The 17,523-nt window shown below is 44.9% G+C and overlaps 1 protein-coding gene across 1 annotated transcript in view; it reads left to right on the forward strand.

Moving 5' to 3' along the window:
- KMT2A (lysine methyltransferase 2A) overlaps positions 1 to 7,001 on the forward strand; it is a 293,772-nt gene extending 286,771 nt beyond the window's left edge. The window contains exon 36 of the mRNA XM_063941799.1: positions 596 to 7,001. Coding sequence (XP_063797869.1) covers positions 596 to 871 — 276 coding nt within the window. The 3' untranslated portion in view covers positions 872 to 7,001. The remainder of the gene's footprint in view (positions 1 to 595) is intronic.
- Positions 7,002 to 17,523: the final 10,522 nt, after the last annotated feature.

Here is a 17,523-nt window from a genome sequence, read left to right on the forward strand (position 1 = left end):
ATGCCGGGTCCCGTACAAGTGAATGGGAAGCGGGCACATGTACACACTATCTCCCATTCAAGTCTACGGTATAGCGGCAGAGTGTGATCACACACGCCTCGCTATGGTGTGCTGTCCCTTATCGCAGCAAGGGTGTAAGAGGATGCATCTGTCGTCTTCATACATGTTCAGTAATAATATAAGAACATTGGAGCATTTTGTAAATTCTTGAACATCTAGTCCAGCTGATGGGCTATTCTTAGATTTTGTTGGCGTGATTGGAAAATGACCCTGCACACAATCAGAGTTTCTGGACACTGGTTTATTATTGGATTCTGGCTAGTGCTTGGGCTGTATGCATTCCAGTATTGCTCTATTTGCACAGTGTCATTGCTGAATGCTGAGCTTCGTTCAGGGTCACCAATAGGATGAGTTTGAATATGCAATTGGAAGATGAGTGTTTATATTCCCAGATGTTTGGTGACCTACTTGGTGTTGCATTAGTTTAGACGCACACACGCCGGTAGTAACCTTTCCACATTGCATCACGTGTAGTTGGCTATTATTGTACCAGTGAGAACTGATATTTAATGTTGTTGTGTGATGTTTTCTGTAGGGTATCGGCTGCTATATGTTCCGTATAGATGATTCTGAGGTTGTGGATGCTACTATGCACGGTAACGCCGCTCGCTTCATCAACCACTCCTGTGAGCCCAACTGTTACTCCCGCGTCATCCCGATTGACGGACAGAAGCACATTGTCATTTTTGCGATGCGTAAGATATACCGCGGGGAGGAACTCACCTACGACTACAAGTTCCCTATTGAGGATGCTAGCAACAAGCTAGCCTGCAACTGCGGGACCAAAAAATGTCGCAAATTTCTCAACTGATCTTACTGTAGGTGTCAGTATCTTCCCAGTTCTGCAGAGAACAGATTGGAGCGGCGCTCACTCCAGATATGCAGGAAGCATGCAGCCACTACTTTGTGACCCTCCCTCGCAGCTAAACGTTCCACCTCACTGCCAGCTGGCTAAGGCTGCACTCTGTGGCTGAGCTTGTACCGCTGACGTGCTGTGCTGTAACGTCCATATATGCTGTAATGTTTACCATCACTCACTGATCATGAACGCATATAGCGAGGATGGTTATCTGTATACTGCTTTACTGCCACATGGTAGTGGATTAATTAGTAGTTTATATTTTTAATTTATTTTTATATGTATCCAACTTTGCATGGCACTGTTGGTAAACCAAGTTGGGACTTTTTAATATGCTCAGAAAGGGGAGTTTTATGCTGCTCAAGTACCCTAGAAAAGGATATGAATGGCCACTTCACGTGAGGTCTGCTGTGGCCCCCACAGAGCTCCGGAGAAAGGGGGGGGATGACTCTCTATTAGGGAGGCCGCGCGAGAAAGTGCTGCAGAGAGTCTTGTAGGTCACCAGATGTGCTCCGTGAAGAAGATCAGGAACCTGACACAAGGAGATGGCCACCTCTCCTGATTAGTACATAAAGACAGTCCTAGAGGACTAAGGGATAAACAGACACTCATTTAGACTCTCCTACATACCTCTCATCCTCCACTGAGGTACGTTCCTCCTGATCTTAAGGAAGGGGCTATTACAGCACTGATTTTACGGAGGCAGATTCAGAAGATTCTCCGCTTGGGAGGGAAATTATTCTGCATGACCGTCTCTTAAGAGGTTCAGGTTAATCCCGGCAGGCAGTTAGGGGCATTCAGAGATTGTAGTTTGTGTTAATCAAACACTCAGGAGCTGCATTATCATTGGGGCATTAGATTGCAGTATCTTCTTGTACCGTCAACTCTAGGATTGTTACCCTAAGGAATGGATAACCCTTATACAGGTTGAGTATCCCATATCCAAATATCCGAAATACGGAATATTCCGAAATACGGACTTTTTTGAGTGAGAGTGAGATAGTGAAACTTTTGTTTTCTGATGGCTCAATGTACACAAACTTTGTTTAATACACACAGTTATTAAAAATATTGTATTAAATGACCTTCAGACTGTGTATATAAGGTGTATATGAAACAAATGAATTGTGTGAATATAGACACACTTTGTTTAATGCACAAAGTTATAAAAAATATTGGCTAAAATTACCTTCAGGCTGTGTGTATAAGGTGCATATAAAACATAAATGCATTCTGTGCTTAGATTTAGGTCCCATTGCCATGATATCTCATTATGGTATGCAATTATTCCAAAATACGGAAAAATCCGATATCCAAAATACCTCTGGTCCCAAGCATTTTGGATAAGGGATACTCAACCTGTAGTCCTAATAGGAAAGATACAGAAACGGTTTCTTGCATAGAACACCCACATTATTAGTGGAGGGACAGCACCCTGGGGGGTGGGGGGGGCGATAGGGGGGAACAACTCATCATTATGTCACCGCACTGATCAGCTGTGTCACTGATAACATTGCGTTTTCATTTGTGTCTTGAGTTTTTGTGTAAGGTACGGGAAGTAATGAGTGCGGATGGTAACGGTGAGGAGTGATGGAGAACCGTTATCACCCCGACTGCAGGAAACAAATATTTTAGATTTAACATTTTGCAATCATATAATGCTCTCTCCCTAACGGAGTGAGGGATAGGATATGTTTACTACTGGGGGGCAACACTACGCAGGGCTTTGCAGCTCCTCACCCGCCACATTTCAAAGCAACCCTTTAAGAAAAAAAAAAAAAAAAAAAAGTTCAACCACGGTTGAAAGATTAACATGCTCCTCTCTATATGTCATCGGGACGATGAGGCTAAGCCCTTTCATCATTTCCCAATCCACGAGTCAGATCCTTCACCTCCCGCTTTCCGTTTACATCTTCTGTTTATTCTTCGTAGTATTTAAAAAAAAAAAAAAAAAAAAGTTTTTTACAAAATGTAAATACTCTATATTTTTCTATTCGAAGCACTTAAAATAATAGGTAAGGAAGCACTTACTGCTGGGGTATGGGAAGTCTTCACCAAATTTGGTGCATTGAAATTTTATTTTTGGAAAGTTGTTTTTTTTTTGGATCTGTGAAAATAGTTTTTTTATCATAGGCTGCTGAAGAGGTGACACTTTGGTTACTATAATTATAATTGGCATTTTTTAAGTGTTTTATTTTTGAGTTAATTACCTTCTCATATAACTTAGGAGGCTCATTTTATCAGTACCGCAAGGATGCAGAATGTCGGTATGTTGTAGGAATTATTTATTATTTTAATGTTCTTTTTTTTTTATGCAGGTAATAACCTGATTGTCCTAAGCTTCATCATGAGCAATGTTGAGGCAAGATTCCATAATTTTCTGAAGAGGGGGATAAGGGTTTACATTCATAGGTCCCTTTCTAAGGTAGAAATACTTGTATGACGTTCTACATTATAGAGGGAACTACTTGCACATTGCTGGAGTAGCTTGTATTCCCGAGCATCTTCCTTGGCAATTGGTAACTATCTACATGTGCTATATAGCTGAGCTGACAAATAGGCCTAGATTTATCGGCTACTGACTGCCATGTTACAGGCTGTGTACAAATGACAGGAGCTGATTGGTTGGTACTTTAGCATCGTGCAATTTATCACTCTCCAAGGTATGATAAATCTGAGCTAGAGTGCCCAGTCTATGTGATATATACTCACCAGCATGATTTATGAGCTCTGGCAAGTGTTTCCTTAGACTACCGCTCATGCCAAGTATTTTTACCTAGGGGAGAGAGATTTTCATTAAGTGCTGTATGATCTGTAGACACCTTCTCCTCCTTAAACATTCCACAACAAAAGCAATGTAGCTGACTAGTATATCCTGTTATCACTGCAAACTCCTGTTCCTGGCTGTTCTTGGGAAATAGGCCTGAGACCAACTGTCATGGATTATTTAATGTTATGTTATAACCCAGCAGATGTGGTATGACATGCCGACATTCAGGGTGTCGACACCATGATTTCACTGTCAACACTTCAAAAATGTCTACCTATTCATTACATTGACATCCTGAACTGGCCGACATGTTGACCAAATGTGCCGACATTGTGAACCTGTTGACCTTAGTGTCCACATTTTGAACGTTGACATTCTGACTACATCACAACCCAACTAGCAAATGCATCATTTCAGTACCGTAGCCATCAGGATCTTTCTCAGACACGTTCAACAAATAGAAGTTGCTGTTCTTGGTCACCTGGATTATGTAGTGCATCCATTTCTTGCTGTCAGTGCTTACAAGTAAGCAATATATATTCAGCGCTCTATGTCCCCATTGATGGGAAAAGTTAAATATTATTCTGGAAAACAAAAACCGGTATCATCTATTCACCCACACTACCGTTTAGAACGTAACGAATGTGGATTGTTTTTGTACAGTGAATACAGTTTGATGTCATTAAATCATCAGTTTATGGTATTGGATATCAGCAGGGTTCCTGTGTAATCTACATACAGGATTACTTGCACATCATGTGTTTTGATTGGCCTAATATAAACAAATCATTAATGACCGCGCAATGTATGTGAAGCACACGGAACAATGTCTAGACAGATGTATTGATCACTGAGTGGTAATTACAGCGATAAGGCACTTCTGGGAGAACAGTGTGTTAAATAATAAACTCAAGGATTTTACATGAACAAAATTGTAGAGGCAAAGCTCTTGTATTTTAAAAGGCCACTAATTCTTAGATACAGGTTAATCCAATAAGTAGACGTGCTTTGTGTCTGAGTGCTGGGCTTGCGAGACATTGTAGGATTTCAAGGCATCAGCCCCAGGGAATCATTCTGCAGATTAAAGGGGTCTATTTACTAAGCCTTGGATGAAGATAAAGTGGACGGAGATGAAGTACCAGCCAATCAGTTCCCAACTGCCATGTCACATTCTGCGTTTTAAAAAATGTCAGGAGCTGATTGGCTGGTACTTTATCTCCATCCACTTTATCTGCATCAAGGCTTAGTAAATAGACCCCTTAGATGGAACCTTGAGGATATGGATAGCAGTTTTCTCAGCTGTAGCCTTCACTTAAATATCTAGTTCTAAGCTCCCGAAACCTTTGTGGTTTCCGGGGACACACAGCTGCCATAGGAGTTCCAAGGCACATGTCTGTAAGAAACTTAGTTGCACTTTGTGCTCTACAATCACATATTTATATGGTTAACACTTAAATGAAAGTATATGGGGCCTAATTCAGATCTGATCGTAGATGTTCTAAATGTAGCTCATCTACGATCAGTTTCTCAGACATGCGGGGGCACGCCCAGCACAGGGCTAGTCCGCCCAGCATGTCTGGCTCTGCCACCCCTCCCTGCACGGGTGTAAAAGCATTGCATGGAGGCGATTCTTTTGCACCTGGAGGGTAGCTCCCTGCCTGCGCAGCTCCTGCATGCTGGCAGGGAGCTACCCGCCGGGTCACAGCAGCTGCGTGTGACGTTGTGGAGCCGCTGCAGTCCGCAACGGTCCAAACACACCTGCGTTGCCCGGACTGCGCCCCGCCAATGACGTTCTAACGCCCCCTCCCGCCTCTGCCTGAGCACTCCACAAAGAAACTCAGAATGGGATCGCTGCAGCGATCCAGTCTGAATTACTCCCATAGTTAATCATCAACTCTATGAATCAACTTGTATTACGTTTTTAGTGGTCCTTTAAGCCTGATCTCCCTCACCATGCCATATGTTTTTAATTAATATCTCAGTTGAACCTGCAATTTATTTATTTTTGCATTGATCATGTGACTTCAATATCAAACATCTATAGGTATCTGTTTTTGTTTTTTTCTATAACATTGTTAATGTTATCGGTAGCTGTCATTGAGGGACGATTCGTTCTAGTAGTCGTTGCAAGACATGAATTTGATTACATTGATTTGTGACACTGGTCCCCCCAACTCTCTCGATAATAATTTATCACTGTGCAGGCAAGTTATGTTTGATAATCAGGGCTGACTTCTGTATCAGTAACCCATGTTTAAGGTTGACAAGGCATTTTACTGTATATTCAAATAGGAAACATCAAACACCTCCACTATTTATTGATCAAGTTCTACATCTGTTAATCTAAATAAAATTCAATAGGACACAAACTGCGTCTGTATCATAATATTCCAAATCTGAAGCTTCCAGCATGTTCGCAAACAATTTAGCAAGAATTACTGTTCGGGGCGGCTATCATGCAGTCCGCCACAATCGTGTACCGTGACTTTTGTCTACAGTGTTTTTCAGCAGTTCCGTAGATATCCGTTTATCAGGCACCTATGATATTATATCTCCTGGGCTTCCCACTACGAGTAATAAATGGGTTTAATCAGGCAGCACGGCGTGCATCATAAACTGATTCTGGAGATTTGTGTTCATTTCTCAGCCTGTATCCAAACACGCTATGTACAATAAGGTTTTATTTTTCTGGTAGATATTAGGTTTCTGATGCTTTTTTTCGGGCAACAGCCTGTCTGCATTTAAGGTTTAAATAATATAAAACTGGTGTTCTTGTGATCTTTGACTTTAATCTAACTAGATATCAATGTCTTTCAAACCTGCCTGTATCACAGGTGTTACAGATCTTTGTCAATGCAAGATATTATATCCGCTCACTTGTAATCTAGAACCACCATCCTGTGTAACCTTCTCCATCCTATATCCTGCTGCTCTTCCAAATTTTCTTTTTTTTTTTTTTCTTCTTCCAGTTTTCTTGTTTTTAATGAATAATGGGAAAAAATAGAAAAAAGGAAACTGTTGTAGTTTTATCAGTGTTATTTAAAATAAATAAATAAATGAATAAATAAAAAAAATCTATATTAAAAAAAATAAATAAATAAAAAACACAAAATAAAAACTGTGTCCGTTGGACAGAACTGAAGGAATAAAATGTACAACTGTTTGATAAGAAAATAGACATTGTCAAGTCATTTGAATGTAAAGTGTAAATAATTGTAAAAACTACAGAGAGGAGTTTTAAAATGTTTGCTTTTTTTTCTATGCACTTTTTTTAATTTAAGTGATTAGGTTACTTAATAAACATGTCCAGTTTCTTGATGTACAAAAAAAGTGTTTGGATTTTTCTTTCTATTTGTCATATTTTTGTTCTTCATCCTCTAATGCGTTGTCTCTTACATAGATGTTGGCCTTGAAAATGTATAGCCATGAAGTTACAGTATGTATTTGCAAATTTTCTTTAGTAATTGGCAACCCCCGTACAGCAGTGGTTCCCAAACTCAGTCCTCACGGCACCCTAACAGTCCAGGTTTTAATCACTGGCATGGTATGGTTGCATCAGATGCGACCAAGTCAGGCTGATCGTTCCCTGACTTGGTTGCATCTGATGCGACCAGTCAGAAAACCCACTGTGCAGCTGCTGGAAGAGAATCTTCCAGCAGCATCCACTCCAATCTTCCAGCAGCATCCACTCCTGGTTTCCTCCCCCAGTGCTTACCGTGGAGCCGATCACTGTTGTCTGGCGGTACCCCCCACCTCACGGCTGCCCCTTACCAACATAGCAGATCACATCTCTTCAGGAAGTGCCCCAAGATCATTAGGGGGAACCAAAGACTGGCATGTTTGCATGCTGTATACAACGTAACAAGTCCTGATCTTGGAGAGCAGGGGAAACACACGCCACATTAGGAGAGTTACCAAACTGAGCACCTAAGGGGTAGATTTGCGAAAGCATCTGAAACAGACAAGTGAAGGTGTCGCCCATAGCAACTAACCAGATTCTGTTTATAATTTTCTAGGTAGGCAGTAGAGAAATGTTAGACTCTGGTTGCTAGGGGCAACTCCTCCACTTTTAATTTTTAGAAACTTTAGTAAATCTACCCACTAGAGTTTGCCTTCATTGCAAATCGCAATAACTAGCTATCTGAATTGTTCCAAAGTACAGGTTGAGGCTCCCATATCTGAAATGCTTGGGAGCAAAAGTTTTTTGGAATATCTGCATATTATAATGAGATATCTTGGGGATGGGACCCAAGTCTACATACAAGATGCATTTGTTTCCACTACACATTATACACATAGCCTGAAGATCATTTTATACAGTGTTGAGTAATTTTGTGTATGAAACAAAGTTTGTGTACATTAAATCATCAGATAGCAAAGGTGTCACTATACTGGTTGTGCCCAATATGCAAAGGAGTTGAAGCACTGAGCCGTCCATGAGAACCCGACCCATCGGATAGAGTGGGCTTTAACTAAGTGAGGAACCTGGAGATCTGCCATAGAATAAGCATGATAGATGACTCCCGTATCCAACAAGCAATAGTCTATTTGGAGACAGGCCAACCTCTCTTGACCACAGAATAAAGGACAAAAAGCGGAAATCATTAGACCTCTCCACGTAAATGTGGAGAGCTTGCATATTCAAGTACTCGAGAGTCATTGGTCCGCTGGAAAGACAGGGCAACGATCTTCTGATTTATATGGAATTTGGAAACCTCTTTTCTCTAACGTCCTAGTGGATGCTGGGGACTCCGAAAGGACCATGGGGAATAGCGGCTCCGCAGGAGGCTGGGCACAAAGTAAAAGCTTTAGGACTAGCTGGTGTGCACTGGCTCCTCCCCCTATGACCCTCCTCCAAGCCTCAGTTAAGATTTTGTGCCCGAACGAGAAGGGTGCAATCTAGGTGGCTCTCCTGAGCTGCTTAGAGTAAAAGTTTAAATAGGTTTTTTATTTTCAGTGAGACCTGCTGGCAACAGGCTCACTGCATCGAGGGACTAAGGGGAGAAGAAGCGAACTCACCTGCGTGCAGAGTGGATTGGGCTTCTTAGGCTACTGGACATTAGCTCCAGAGGGACGATCACAGGCCCAGCCATGGATGGGTCCCGGAGCCGCGCCGCCGGCCCCCTTACAGATGCTGAAGCAAGAAGAGGTCCATAAATCGGCGGCAGAAGACTTTCCTGTCTTCATAAGGTAGCGCACAGCACTGCAGCTGTGCGCCATTGCTCTCAGCACACTTCGGTCACTGAGGGTGCAGGGCGCTGGGGGGGGGGCGCCCTGGGAAGCAATGAATTTACCTTATTTGGCTAAAAATACATCACATATAGTTCCTGGGCTATATGGATGTATTTAACCCCTGCCAGTTTTCCAGAAAAAAGCGGGAGAAGAGCCCGCCGTGAAGGGGGCGGGGCCTATCTCCTCAGCACACAGCGCCATTTTTCCCACACAGCTCCGCTGGTAGGAAGGCTCCCAGAATCTCCCCTGCATCCTGCAACTACAGAAACAGGGTAAAAAAGAGAGGGGGGCACTTATTTGGCAAAAATAACAGATATAAGCAGCTATAAGGGATAGACACTTATTGTAAGGTTGTCCCTATACATATATAGCGCTCTGGTGTGTGCTGGCAAACTCTCCCTCTGTCTCCCCAAGGGGCTAAGTGGGTCCTGTCCTCTATCAGAGCATTCCCTGTGTGTGTGCTGGGTGTCGGTACGTGTGTGTCGACATGTATGAGGAGGAAAATGATGTGGAGGCGGAGCAATTGCCTATAATGGTGATGTCACCCCCTAGGGAGTCGACACCTGAATGGATGGCCGTAATTAAGGAATTACGTGACAGTGTCGGCACGTTACAGAAAACTGTTGACGACATGAGACAGCCGGCAGCTCAGTTAGTGCCTGTCCAGGCGTCTCAAACACCGTCAGGGGCTATTAAACGCCCGTTACCTCAGTGGGTCGACACGGACCCAGACACAGACACTGACTCCAGTGTCGACGGTGAAGAAACAAACGTATTCTCCAGTAGTACATCAATATAAATAAATTTATAGATCTAGATAAAATTATATATGCATATATATCCTATAGATATGGGCAAGCACAGCACAGCAATTTGTCTGGTATATTACCATATGAGAAGAGGAGCAGTCAGTTGATATATGTGTACTCCAAGGAACTCATGCCACAGTCCTGGGGGCAATTTGCAATGCTGACAGATGAAAGTCCACAAATTTCTTAGGACCGACCTTTGCTTGGTTTCCGAGCAGCAACTCAGTCCAATTTGAAGCTTGGTCTCCTGTGTTGTTAGTGGGATTTGACAGTCATCCACTAACAACACAGGAGACCAAGCTTCAAATTGGACTGAGTTGCTGCTCGGAAACCAAGCAAAGGTCGGTCCTAAGAAATTTGTGGACTTTCATCTGTCAGCATTGCAAATTGCCCCCAGGACTGTGGCATGAGTTCCTTGGAGTACACATATATCAACTGACTGCTCCTCTTCTCATATGGTAATATACCAGACAAATTGCTGTGCTGTGCTTGCCCATATCTATAGGATATATATGCATATATAATTTTATCTAGATCTATAAATTTATTTATATTGATGTACATCTATAACGTTTTAAATTAAGTGTCGCAACACCTCTTATACAATAAAATACATATTGTTATTTCCATATCCAGTTTTCTTAGCGCTGTATATACCGTTTTTTCTTTGTTACACACAGGGGCCAACTACCCCTTATCTAACAGCAGCTCCAAACGAAAAGCACCTCAGTCTCATTAGCGCTGAACTATTACCTTGGTAATTTCTCTCCCGCAAGTATTCTCCAGTAGGGCCACACGTTACATGATCACGGCAATGAAGGAGGTTTTGCACATCTCTGATACTGCAAGTACCACAAAAAGGGGTATTATGTGGGGTGTGAAAAAACTACCCGTAGTTTTTCCTGAATCAGATGAATTGAATGAAGTGTGTGATGAAGCGTGGGTTACCCCCGACAAAAAACTGCTAATTTCTAAAAAATTATTGGCACTATATCCCTTCCCACCAGAGGTTAGGGCTCGTTGGGAAACACCCCCTAGGGTGGATAAGGCGCTCACACGCTTCTCAAAACAAGTGGCGTTACCGTCTCCAGAAACGGCCGCCCTTAAGGAGCCAGCAGATAGGAGGCTGGAAAATATCCTTAAAAGTATATACACTCATACTGGTGTTATACTGCGACCAGCAATCGCCTCAGCCTGGATGTGCAGTGCTGGGGTGGCTTGGTCGGATTCCCTGACTGAAAATATTGATACCCTGGACAGGGACAATATATTATTGACTATAGAGCATTTAAAGGATGCATTCCTATATATGCGAGATGCACAGAGAGACATTTGCACTCTGGCATCAAGAGTAAGTGCGATGTCCATTTCTGCCAGAAGAGGATTATGGACGCGACAGTGGTCAGGGGATGCGGATTCCAAACGGCATATGGAAGTATTGCCGTATAAAGGGGAGGAGTTATTTGGGGGCGGTCTATCGGACCTGGTGGCAACGGCTGGGAAATCCACCTTTTTACCCCAAGTCACCTCGCAGCAGAAAAAGATACCGTCTTTTCAGGCTCAGTCCTTTCGTCCCCATAAGGGCAAGCGGGCAAAAGGCCACTCATATCTGCCCCGGGGCAGAGGAAGGGGAAAAAGACTGCAACAGACAGCTTCTTCCCACGAACAGAAGCCCTCCCCCGCTTCTGCCAAGTCCTCAGCATGACGCTGGGGCCTTACAAGCGGACTCAGGCACGGTGGGGGCCCGTCTCAAGAATTTCAGCGCGCAGTGGGCTCACTCGCAAGTGGACCCCTGGATCCTGCAGGTAGTATCTCAGGGGTACAAATTGGAATTTGAGACGTCTCCCCCTCGCCGGTTCCTGAAGTCTGCTTTACCAACGTCTACCCCCGACAGGGAGGCGGTATTGGAAGCCATTCACAAGCTGTATTCCCAGCAAGTGATAATCAAGGTACCCCTACTACAACAGGGAAAGGGGTATTACTCCACGCTGTTTGTGGTACCGAAGCCGGACGGCTCGGTGAGACCCATTTTAAATCTGAAAGCCTTGAACACTTACATAAAAAGGTTCAAGTTCAAGATGGAGTCACTCAGAGCAGTGATAGCGAACCTGGAAGAAGGGGACTACATGGTGTCTCTGGACATCAAGGATGCTTAATTTGCCCTTCTCACCAAGGGTACCTCAGGTTTGTGGTACAGAACTGTCACTATCAGTTTCAGACGCTGCCGTTTGGATTGTCCACGGCACCCCGGGTCTTTACCAAGGTAATGGCCGAAATGATGATTCTTCTTCGAAGAAAAGGCGTCTTAATTATCCCTTACTTGGACGATCTCCTGATAAGGGCACGGTCAGGAGAACAGTTAGAGGTCGGAGTAGCACTATCTCAAATAGTACTACGACAGCACGGATGGATTCTAAATATTCCAAAATCGCAGCTGATTCCGACGACACGTCTGCTGTTCCTAGGGATGATTCTGGACACAGTACAGAAAAAGGTGTTTCTCCCGGAAGAGAAAGCCAGGGAGTTATCCGACCTAGTCGGGAAACTCCTAAGACCAGGCCAGGTGTCAGTGCATCAGTGCACAAGGGTCCTGGGAAAGATGGTGGCTTCTTACGAAGCGATTCCATTCGGCAGATTCCACGCAAGAACTTTTCAGTTGGATCTGCTAGACAAATGGTCCGGATCGCATCTTCAAATGCATCAGCGGATAACCCTGTCTCCAAGGACAAGGGTGTCTCTCCTGTGGTGGTTACAGAGTGCTCATCTCCTAGAGGGCCGCAGATTCGGCATTCAGGATTGGGTCCTGGTGACCACGGATGCCAGCCTGAGAGGCTGGGGAGCAGTCACACAGGGAAAAAATTTCCAGGGCTTGTGGTCAAGCATGGAAACGTCACTTCACATAAATATCCTGGAACTAAGGGCCATTTACAATGCCCTAAGTCAGGCAACGCCTCTGCTTCAGGGTCAGCCAGTATTGATCCAGTCGGACAACATCACGGCAGTCGCCCACGTAAACAGACAGGGCGGCACAAGAAGCAGGAGGGCAATGACGGAAGTGGCAAGGATTCTTCGCTGGGCGGAAAATCATGTGATAGCACTGTCAGCAGTGTTCATTCCGGGAGTGGACAACTGGGAAGCAGACTTCCTCAGCAGACACGATCTTCACCCGGGGGAGTGGGGACTTCACCCAGAAGTCTTCCACATGATTGTAAACCGTTGGGAAAAACCAAAGGTGGACATGATGGCGTCTCGCCTCAACAAAAAACTGGACAGATATTGCTCCAGGTCAAGGGACCCTCAGGCAATAGCTGTGGACGCTCTGGTAACACCGTGGGTGTACCGGTCAGTGTATGTGTTCCCTCCTCTTCCTCTCATACCAAAAGTACTGAGAATCATAAGAAGGAGAGGAGTAAAGACTATACTCGTGGCTCCGGATTGGCCAAGAAGGACTTGGTACCCGGAAATTCAAGAGATGCTCACGGAAGACCCGTGGCCTCTACCTCTAAGACAGGACCTGCTCCAGCAGGGACCATGTCTGTTCCAAGACTTACCGCGGCTGCGTTTGACGGCATGGCGGTTGAACGCCGGATCCTGAAGGAAAAAGGCATTCCGGATGAAGTCATCCCTACCCTGATCAAAGCCAGGAAGGATGTAACCGTACAACATTATCACCGTATTTGGCGTAAATATGTTGCGTGGTGCGAGGCCAGGAAGGCCCCTACGGAGGAATTTCAACTGGGTCGATTCCTGCATTTCCTGCAAACAGGACTGTCTATGGGCCTCAAATTAGGGTCCATTAATGTTCAAATTTCGGCCCTGTCGATATTCTTCCAAAAAGAACTAGCTTCTGTTCCTGAAGTTCAGACGTTTGTCAAGGGAGTACTGCATATACAGCCTCCTTTTGTTCCTCCAGTGGCACCTTGGGATCTCAATGTAGTGTTGGGATTCCTAAAATCACATTGGTTTGAACCACTCACCACTGTGGACTTGAAATATCTCACATGGAAAGTGGTAATGCTGTTAGCCCTGGCTTCAGCCAGGCGTGTATCAGAATTGGCGGCTTTATCCTATAAAAGCCCTTACCTAATTTTTCATACGGACAGGGCAGAATTGAGGACTCGTCCTCAATTTCTCCCTAAGGTGGTTTCAGCATTTCACTTAAACCAACCTATTGTGGTGCCTGCGGCTACTAGGGACTTGGAGGATTCCAAGTTGCTGGACGTAGTCAGGGCCCTGAAAATATATGTTTCCAGGACGGCTGGAGTCAGAAAATCTGACTCGCTGTTTATCCTGTATGCACCCAACAAGCTGGGTGCTCCTGCTTCTAAGCAGACGATTGCTCGTTGGATTTGTAGTACAATTCAGCTTGCACATTCTGTGGCAGGCCTGCCACAGCCAAAATCTGTAAAAGCCCATTCCACACGGAAAGTGGGCTCATCTTGGGCGGCTGCCCGAGGGGTCTCGGCTTTACAACTTTGCCGAGCAGCTACTTGGTCAGGGGCAAACACGTTTGCTAAATTCTACAAATTTGATACCCTGGCTGAGGAGGACCTGGAGTTCTCTCATTCGGTGCTGCAGAGTCATCCGCACTCTCCCGCCCGTTTGGGAGCTTTGGTATAATCCCCATGGTCCTTTCGGAGTCCCCAGCATCCACTAGGACGTTAGAGAAAATAAGAATTTACTTACCGATAATTCTATTTCTCATAGTCCGTAGTGGATGCTGGGCGCCCATCCCAAGTGCGGATTGTCTGCATTACTTGTACATAGTTATTGTTACAAAAATCGGGTTATTGTTGTTGTGAGCCATCTTTTCAGAGGCTCCTTCTGTTATCATGCTGTTAACTGGGTTCAGATCACAAGTTGTACAGTGTGATTGGTGTGGCTGGTATGAGTCTTACCCGGGATTCAAAATCCTTCCTTATTGTGTACGCTCGTCCGGGCACAGTATCCTAACTGAGGCTTGGAGGAGGGTCATAGGGGGAGGAGCCAGTGCACACCAGCTAGTCCTAAAGCTTTTACTTTGTGCCCAGTCTCCTGCGGAGCCGCTATTCCCCATGGTCCTTTCGGAGTCCCCAGCATCTACTACGGACTATGAGAAATAGAATTATCGGTAAGTAAATTCTTATTTTGGATGGAAAAGTGGGCAGTCCATAACATTGCTCAGTCTGGATGAAAAACTATGAATGGAGACCTATGACATAAGGCACTCACTTATGAGACCCAGCCGGGCTGAAGAGATAGGCAACAGAAAAATGGTTTTCAAAGTGAGCCATTTGTGGTTGACCGACTCAAATGGTTCAAAAGGAGAATGTTGCAAAGCCCAGAAAACCAAGAGTAAATCCCAAGCTCAACTGGAGGCACAAATTGTAGTTGGGTGAGGACAACCGAAGACCTACATCCAAAAACCTGTCCTAAGGGAAGACAAAATCTTTGCTACTCTGAAAATTTCCAGTCTAAATTGCCAGCTACACCAGGAAAAGTAAGTTCTCCATACTCCGTAGTATGCCTGAATTATCTTATTTTCTTTTTCAAGGTCCATAGGCATCCACATGGATGACCTTGGGATATGATAATGGAGACCAGGATCATGGCACCGAACAGTTAAGCTTTTAAGCTCCCAAAATGGACTGGTCCTTCTGCCACATACCCCGCTCACAGCTCATGTTCTTCAGTTTGAAGTTTGGTGCCAGCAGCAGCTGGTCATCGTTTAGAACAGTGGGGCTGCTTTATGCAGCCCAAGCTTTTAGTTAGGTAATGATTTTACTCTAGCATCCATAAGGGATATTGGGGAATTAGTACGATGGGTATAGACGAGGTTCAAAGGAGCCGGTGCACTTTAAATTTCTTCAACTGTGTGTGCTGGCTCTTCCCCTCTATGCCCACTCCCGCAGGCAGTTTAGAAAAAAGTGCCCTCAGGAGAGGATGCAGATCTCTGCAGCTCCAGAGAGTTTTCTTCAGTTTCTTTTAAAACTTTATTATTTTTGGTATGCTGTTTGGGCAACAGCATACCTGCACCGTGGGAGTTAGGGGGGGGGGGGGGGGGGGGGCGGTCACCTGCCTCTGTAAGGTGTCAGAGCCGCTTCCCTGCTGCAGGACCACCGTCCTGAGAGGTTGTTGTACAGCGGGGCACTGCGCCTTAGCAGTCACAATCGCAGCATGCCATACACCCCTAACAGTAGCCTGCAGGTGACGACAGTGTTGAGTACAAACTGTGGGCCCTGCTAGGGGGGTCCCCCGGTTCTTGGTGAGGCAAAGATGCAGGGGCGGCATATAGGACCCTTCTGGCGGGGGGACCCACTATAGCCTCCCCCCCCCCCCCCCCCCCCCGTGTACACTGGCAGTGGTAGTGAAAACTAGCACTTGCTGTGATGTTTTACATTGATAGAGACTTTGCCAGTATAAATATCACTGAAGCTCCGGCGCCATTACAGGGGGCGGACCTTCAGAGCGGGACCAGTGGCGTTTTGGCGCCTTCCTCTGCTTACAGCTGCAGCAACAGGCACACACAGATCCTCCACACACTCAGAATAACGCTGGAGAGCCGCTATTGTGCACAATCTGTCCTGAAAAGTACTAATACTCCGGTGTTACACCGTGATATAACAGCTTGCAGCCCCCATGGGGCTGTTTAGCTCAGGTATGCTCCCTTCTCTCTGTCTTCCTCTCACATACAGTAAGGGCAGGTTTGCTATTATATTACTTGTCTGTGTGTATGTGTATATAAGTGTTGTTTACGGTAAACATGGTAAAACACCAATTATGCAGTGTATGTCACACCAGATTCTCTCCCTCTTCATCTGGTTCCATAGCATGTGAACAATGCAGCCAGTCCTCACAACTCAGTGAGGGGGCTGAGGGGAGGGTCAAGAGCCTTCTTGGCTAGGTGCCATAAAATCCATGATGTCAGATGTCATCTCAGCTCACTGCTAATACTCAAAAAAACTCAACAACTGCAGCAGGCTGTTGCAGACCTAGCTGCAAGGGCAGATGTTCCACAGCCCCCCTCTCTAGATCAGGACCCAAAAAGCGTGGGTTACCTGCTTTTCTCTCAGACTCTGAGGAGGAGATACTGGAGGAGGGGGAGGAATTGTATCCCGTTATTGGGGATTCCCCTTCTACACAGGGTATTGAACCCCTCATTATAGCTATAGGGGACGTGTTAAAACTCCCCCTAGAGGACACTGCGACACAGCAGTCATTTTTCATTTGAACTAATGACTGGCGCCCAAGATGGCTGCCTCACCTTTTGTATGCTCCTGATCATCTCCATAAACAGCTTAAATTCACCACAACTGACCTATGAATCATCATAAATATCCATGGACTTACCTTTAAGTTGTACTACTCTACGCGGACATTTCATCAAAACCAACGGATTGCATTCCTGCGCTGAGATACACACTGGATTGAATCCTGGACTGAATCCTCTGCATATCTCCACTGAGAAATCCTTCAGTTTAGCAGCTGCTGTACTCTGCATTGGACATTACCCAGATAAGGTACTGTGGATTACAACCTATCTTTGGCTACATCCAGCCCCACACTTAGACATCATCCACCTCTGTTCTCTGAGCAACAAATAACTGACTTATTGCATTAATCTACTAATATCAGTATATTCAGGCTCTGAATTGCTGAAGGCTCACTGTTTAAAATCAGGATCCATTTCCAGGACACGTTATCACTACTACCCCCACAAAAAAAAAAAAAAAAATCTACTTCAAAGGCCTCTCACACTGAGACTTTTCACACCTACACAGTAGGAATTGGCTTCTAACACCTTCCAAAAGACT

Source organism: Pseudophryne corroboree, chromosome 10 (genome assembly GCF_028390025.1).
Source record: "Pseudophryne corroboree isolate aPseCor3 chromosome 10, aPseCor3.hap2, whole genome shotgun sequence".
Lineage (NCBI taxonomy): Eukaryota > Metazoa > Chordata > Amphibia > Anura > Myobatrachidae > Pseudophryne > Pseudophryne corroboree.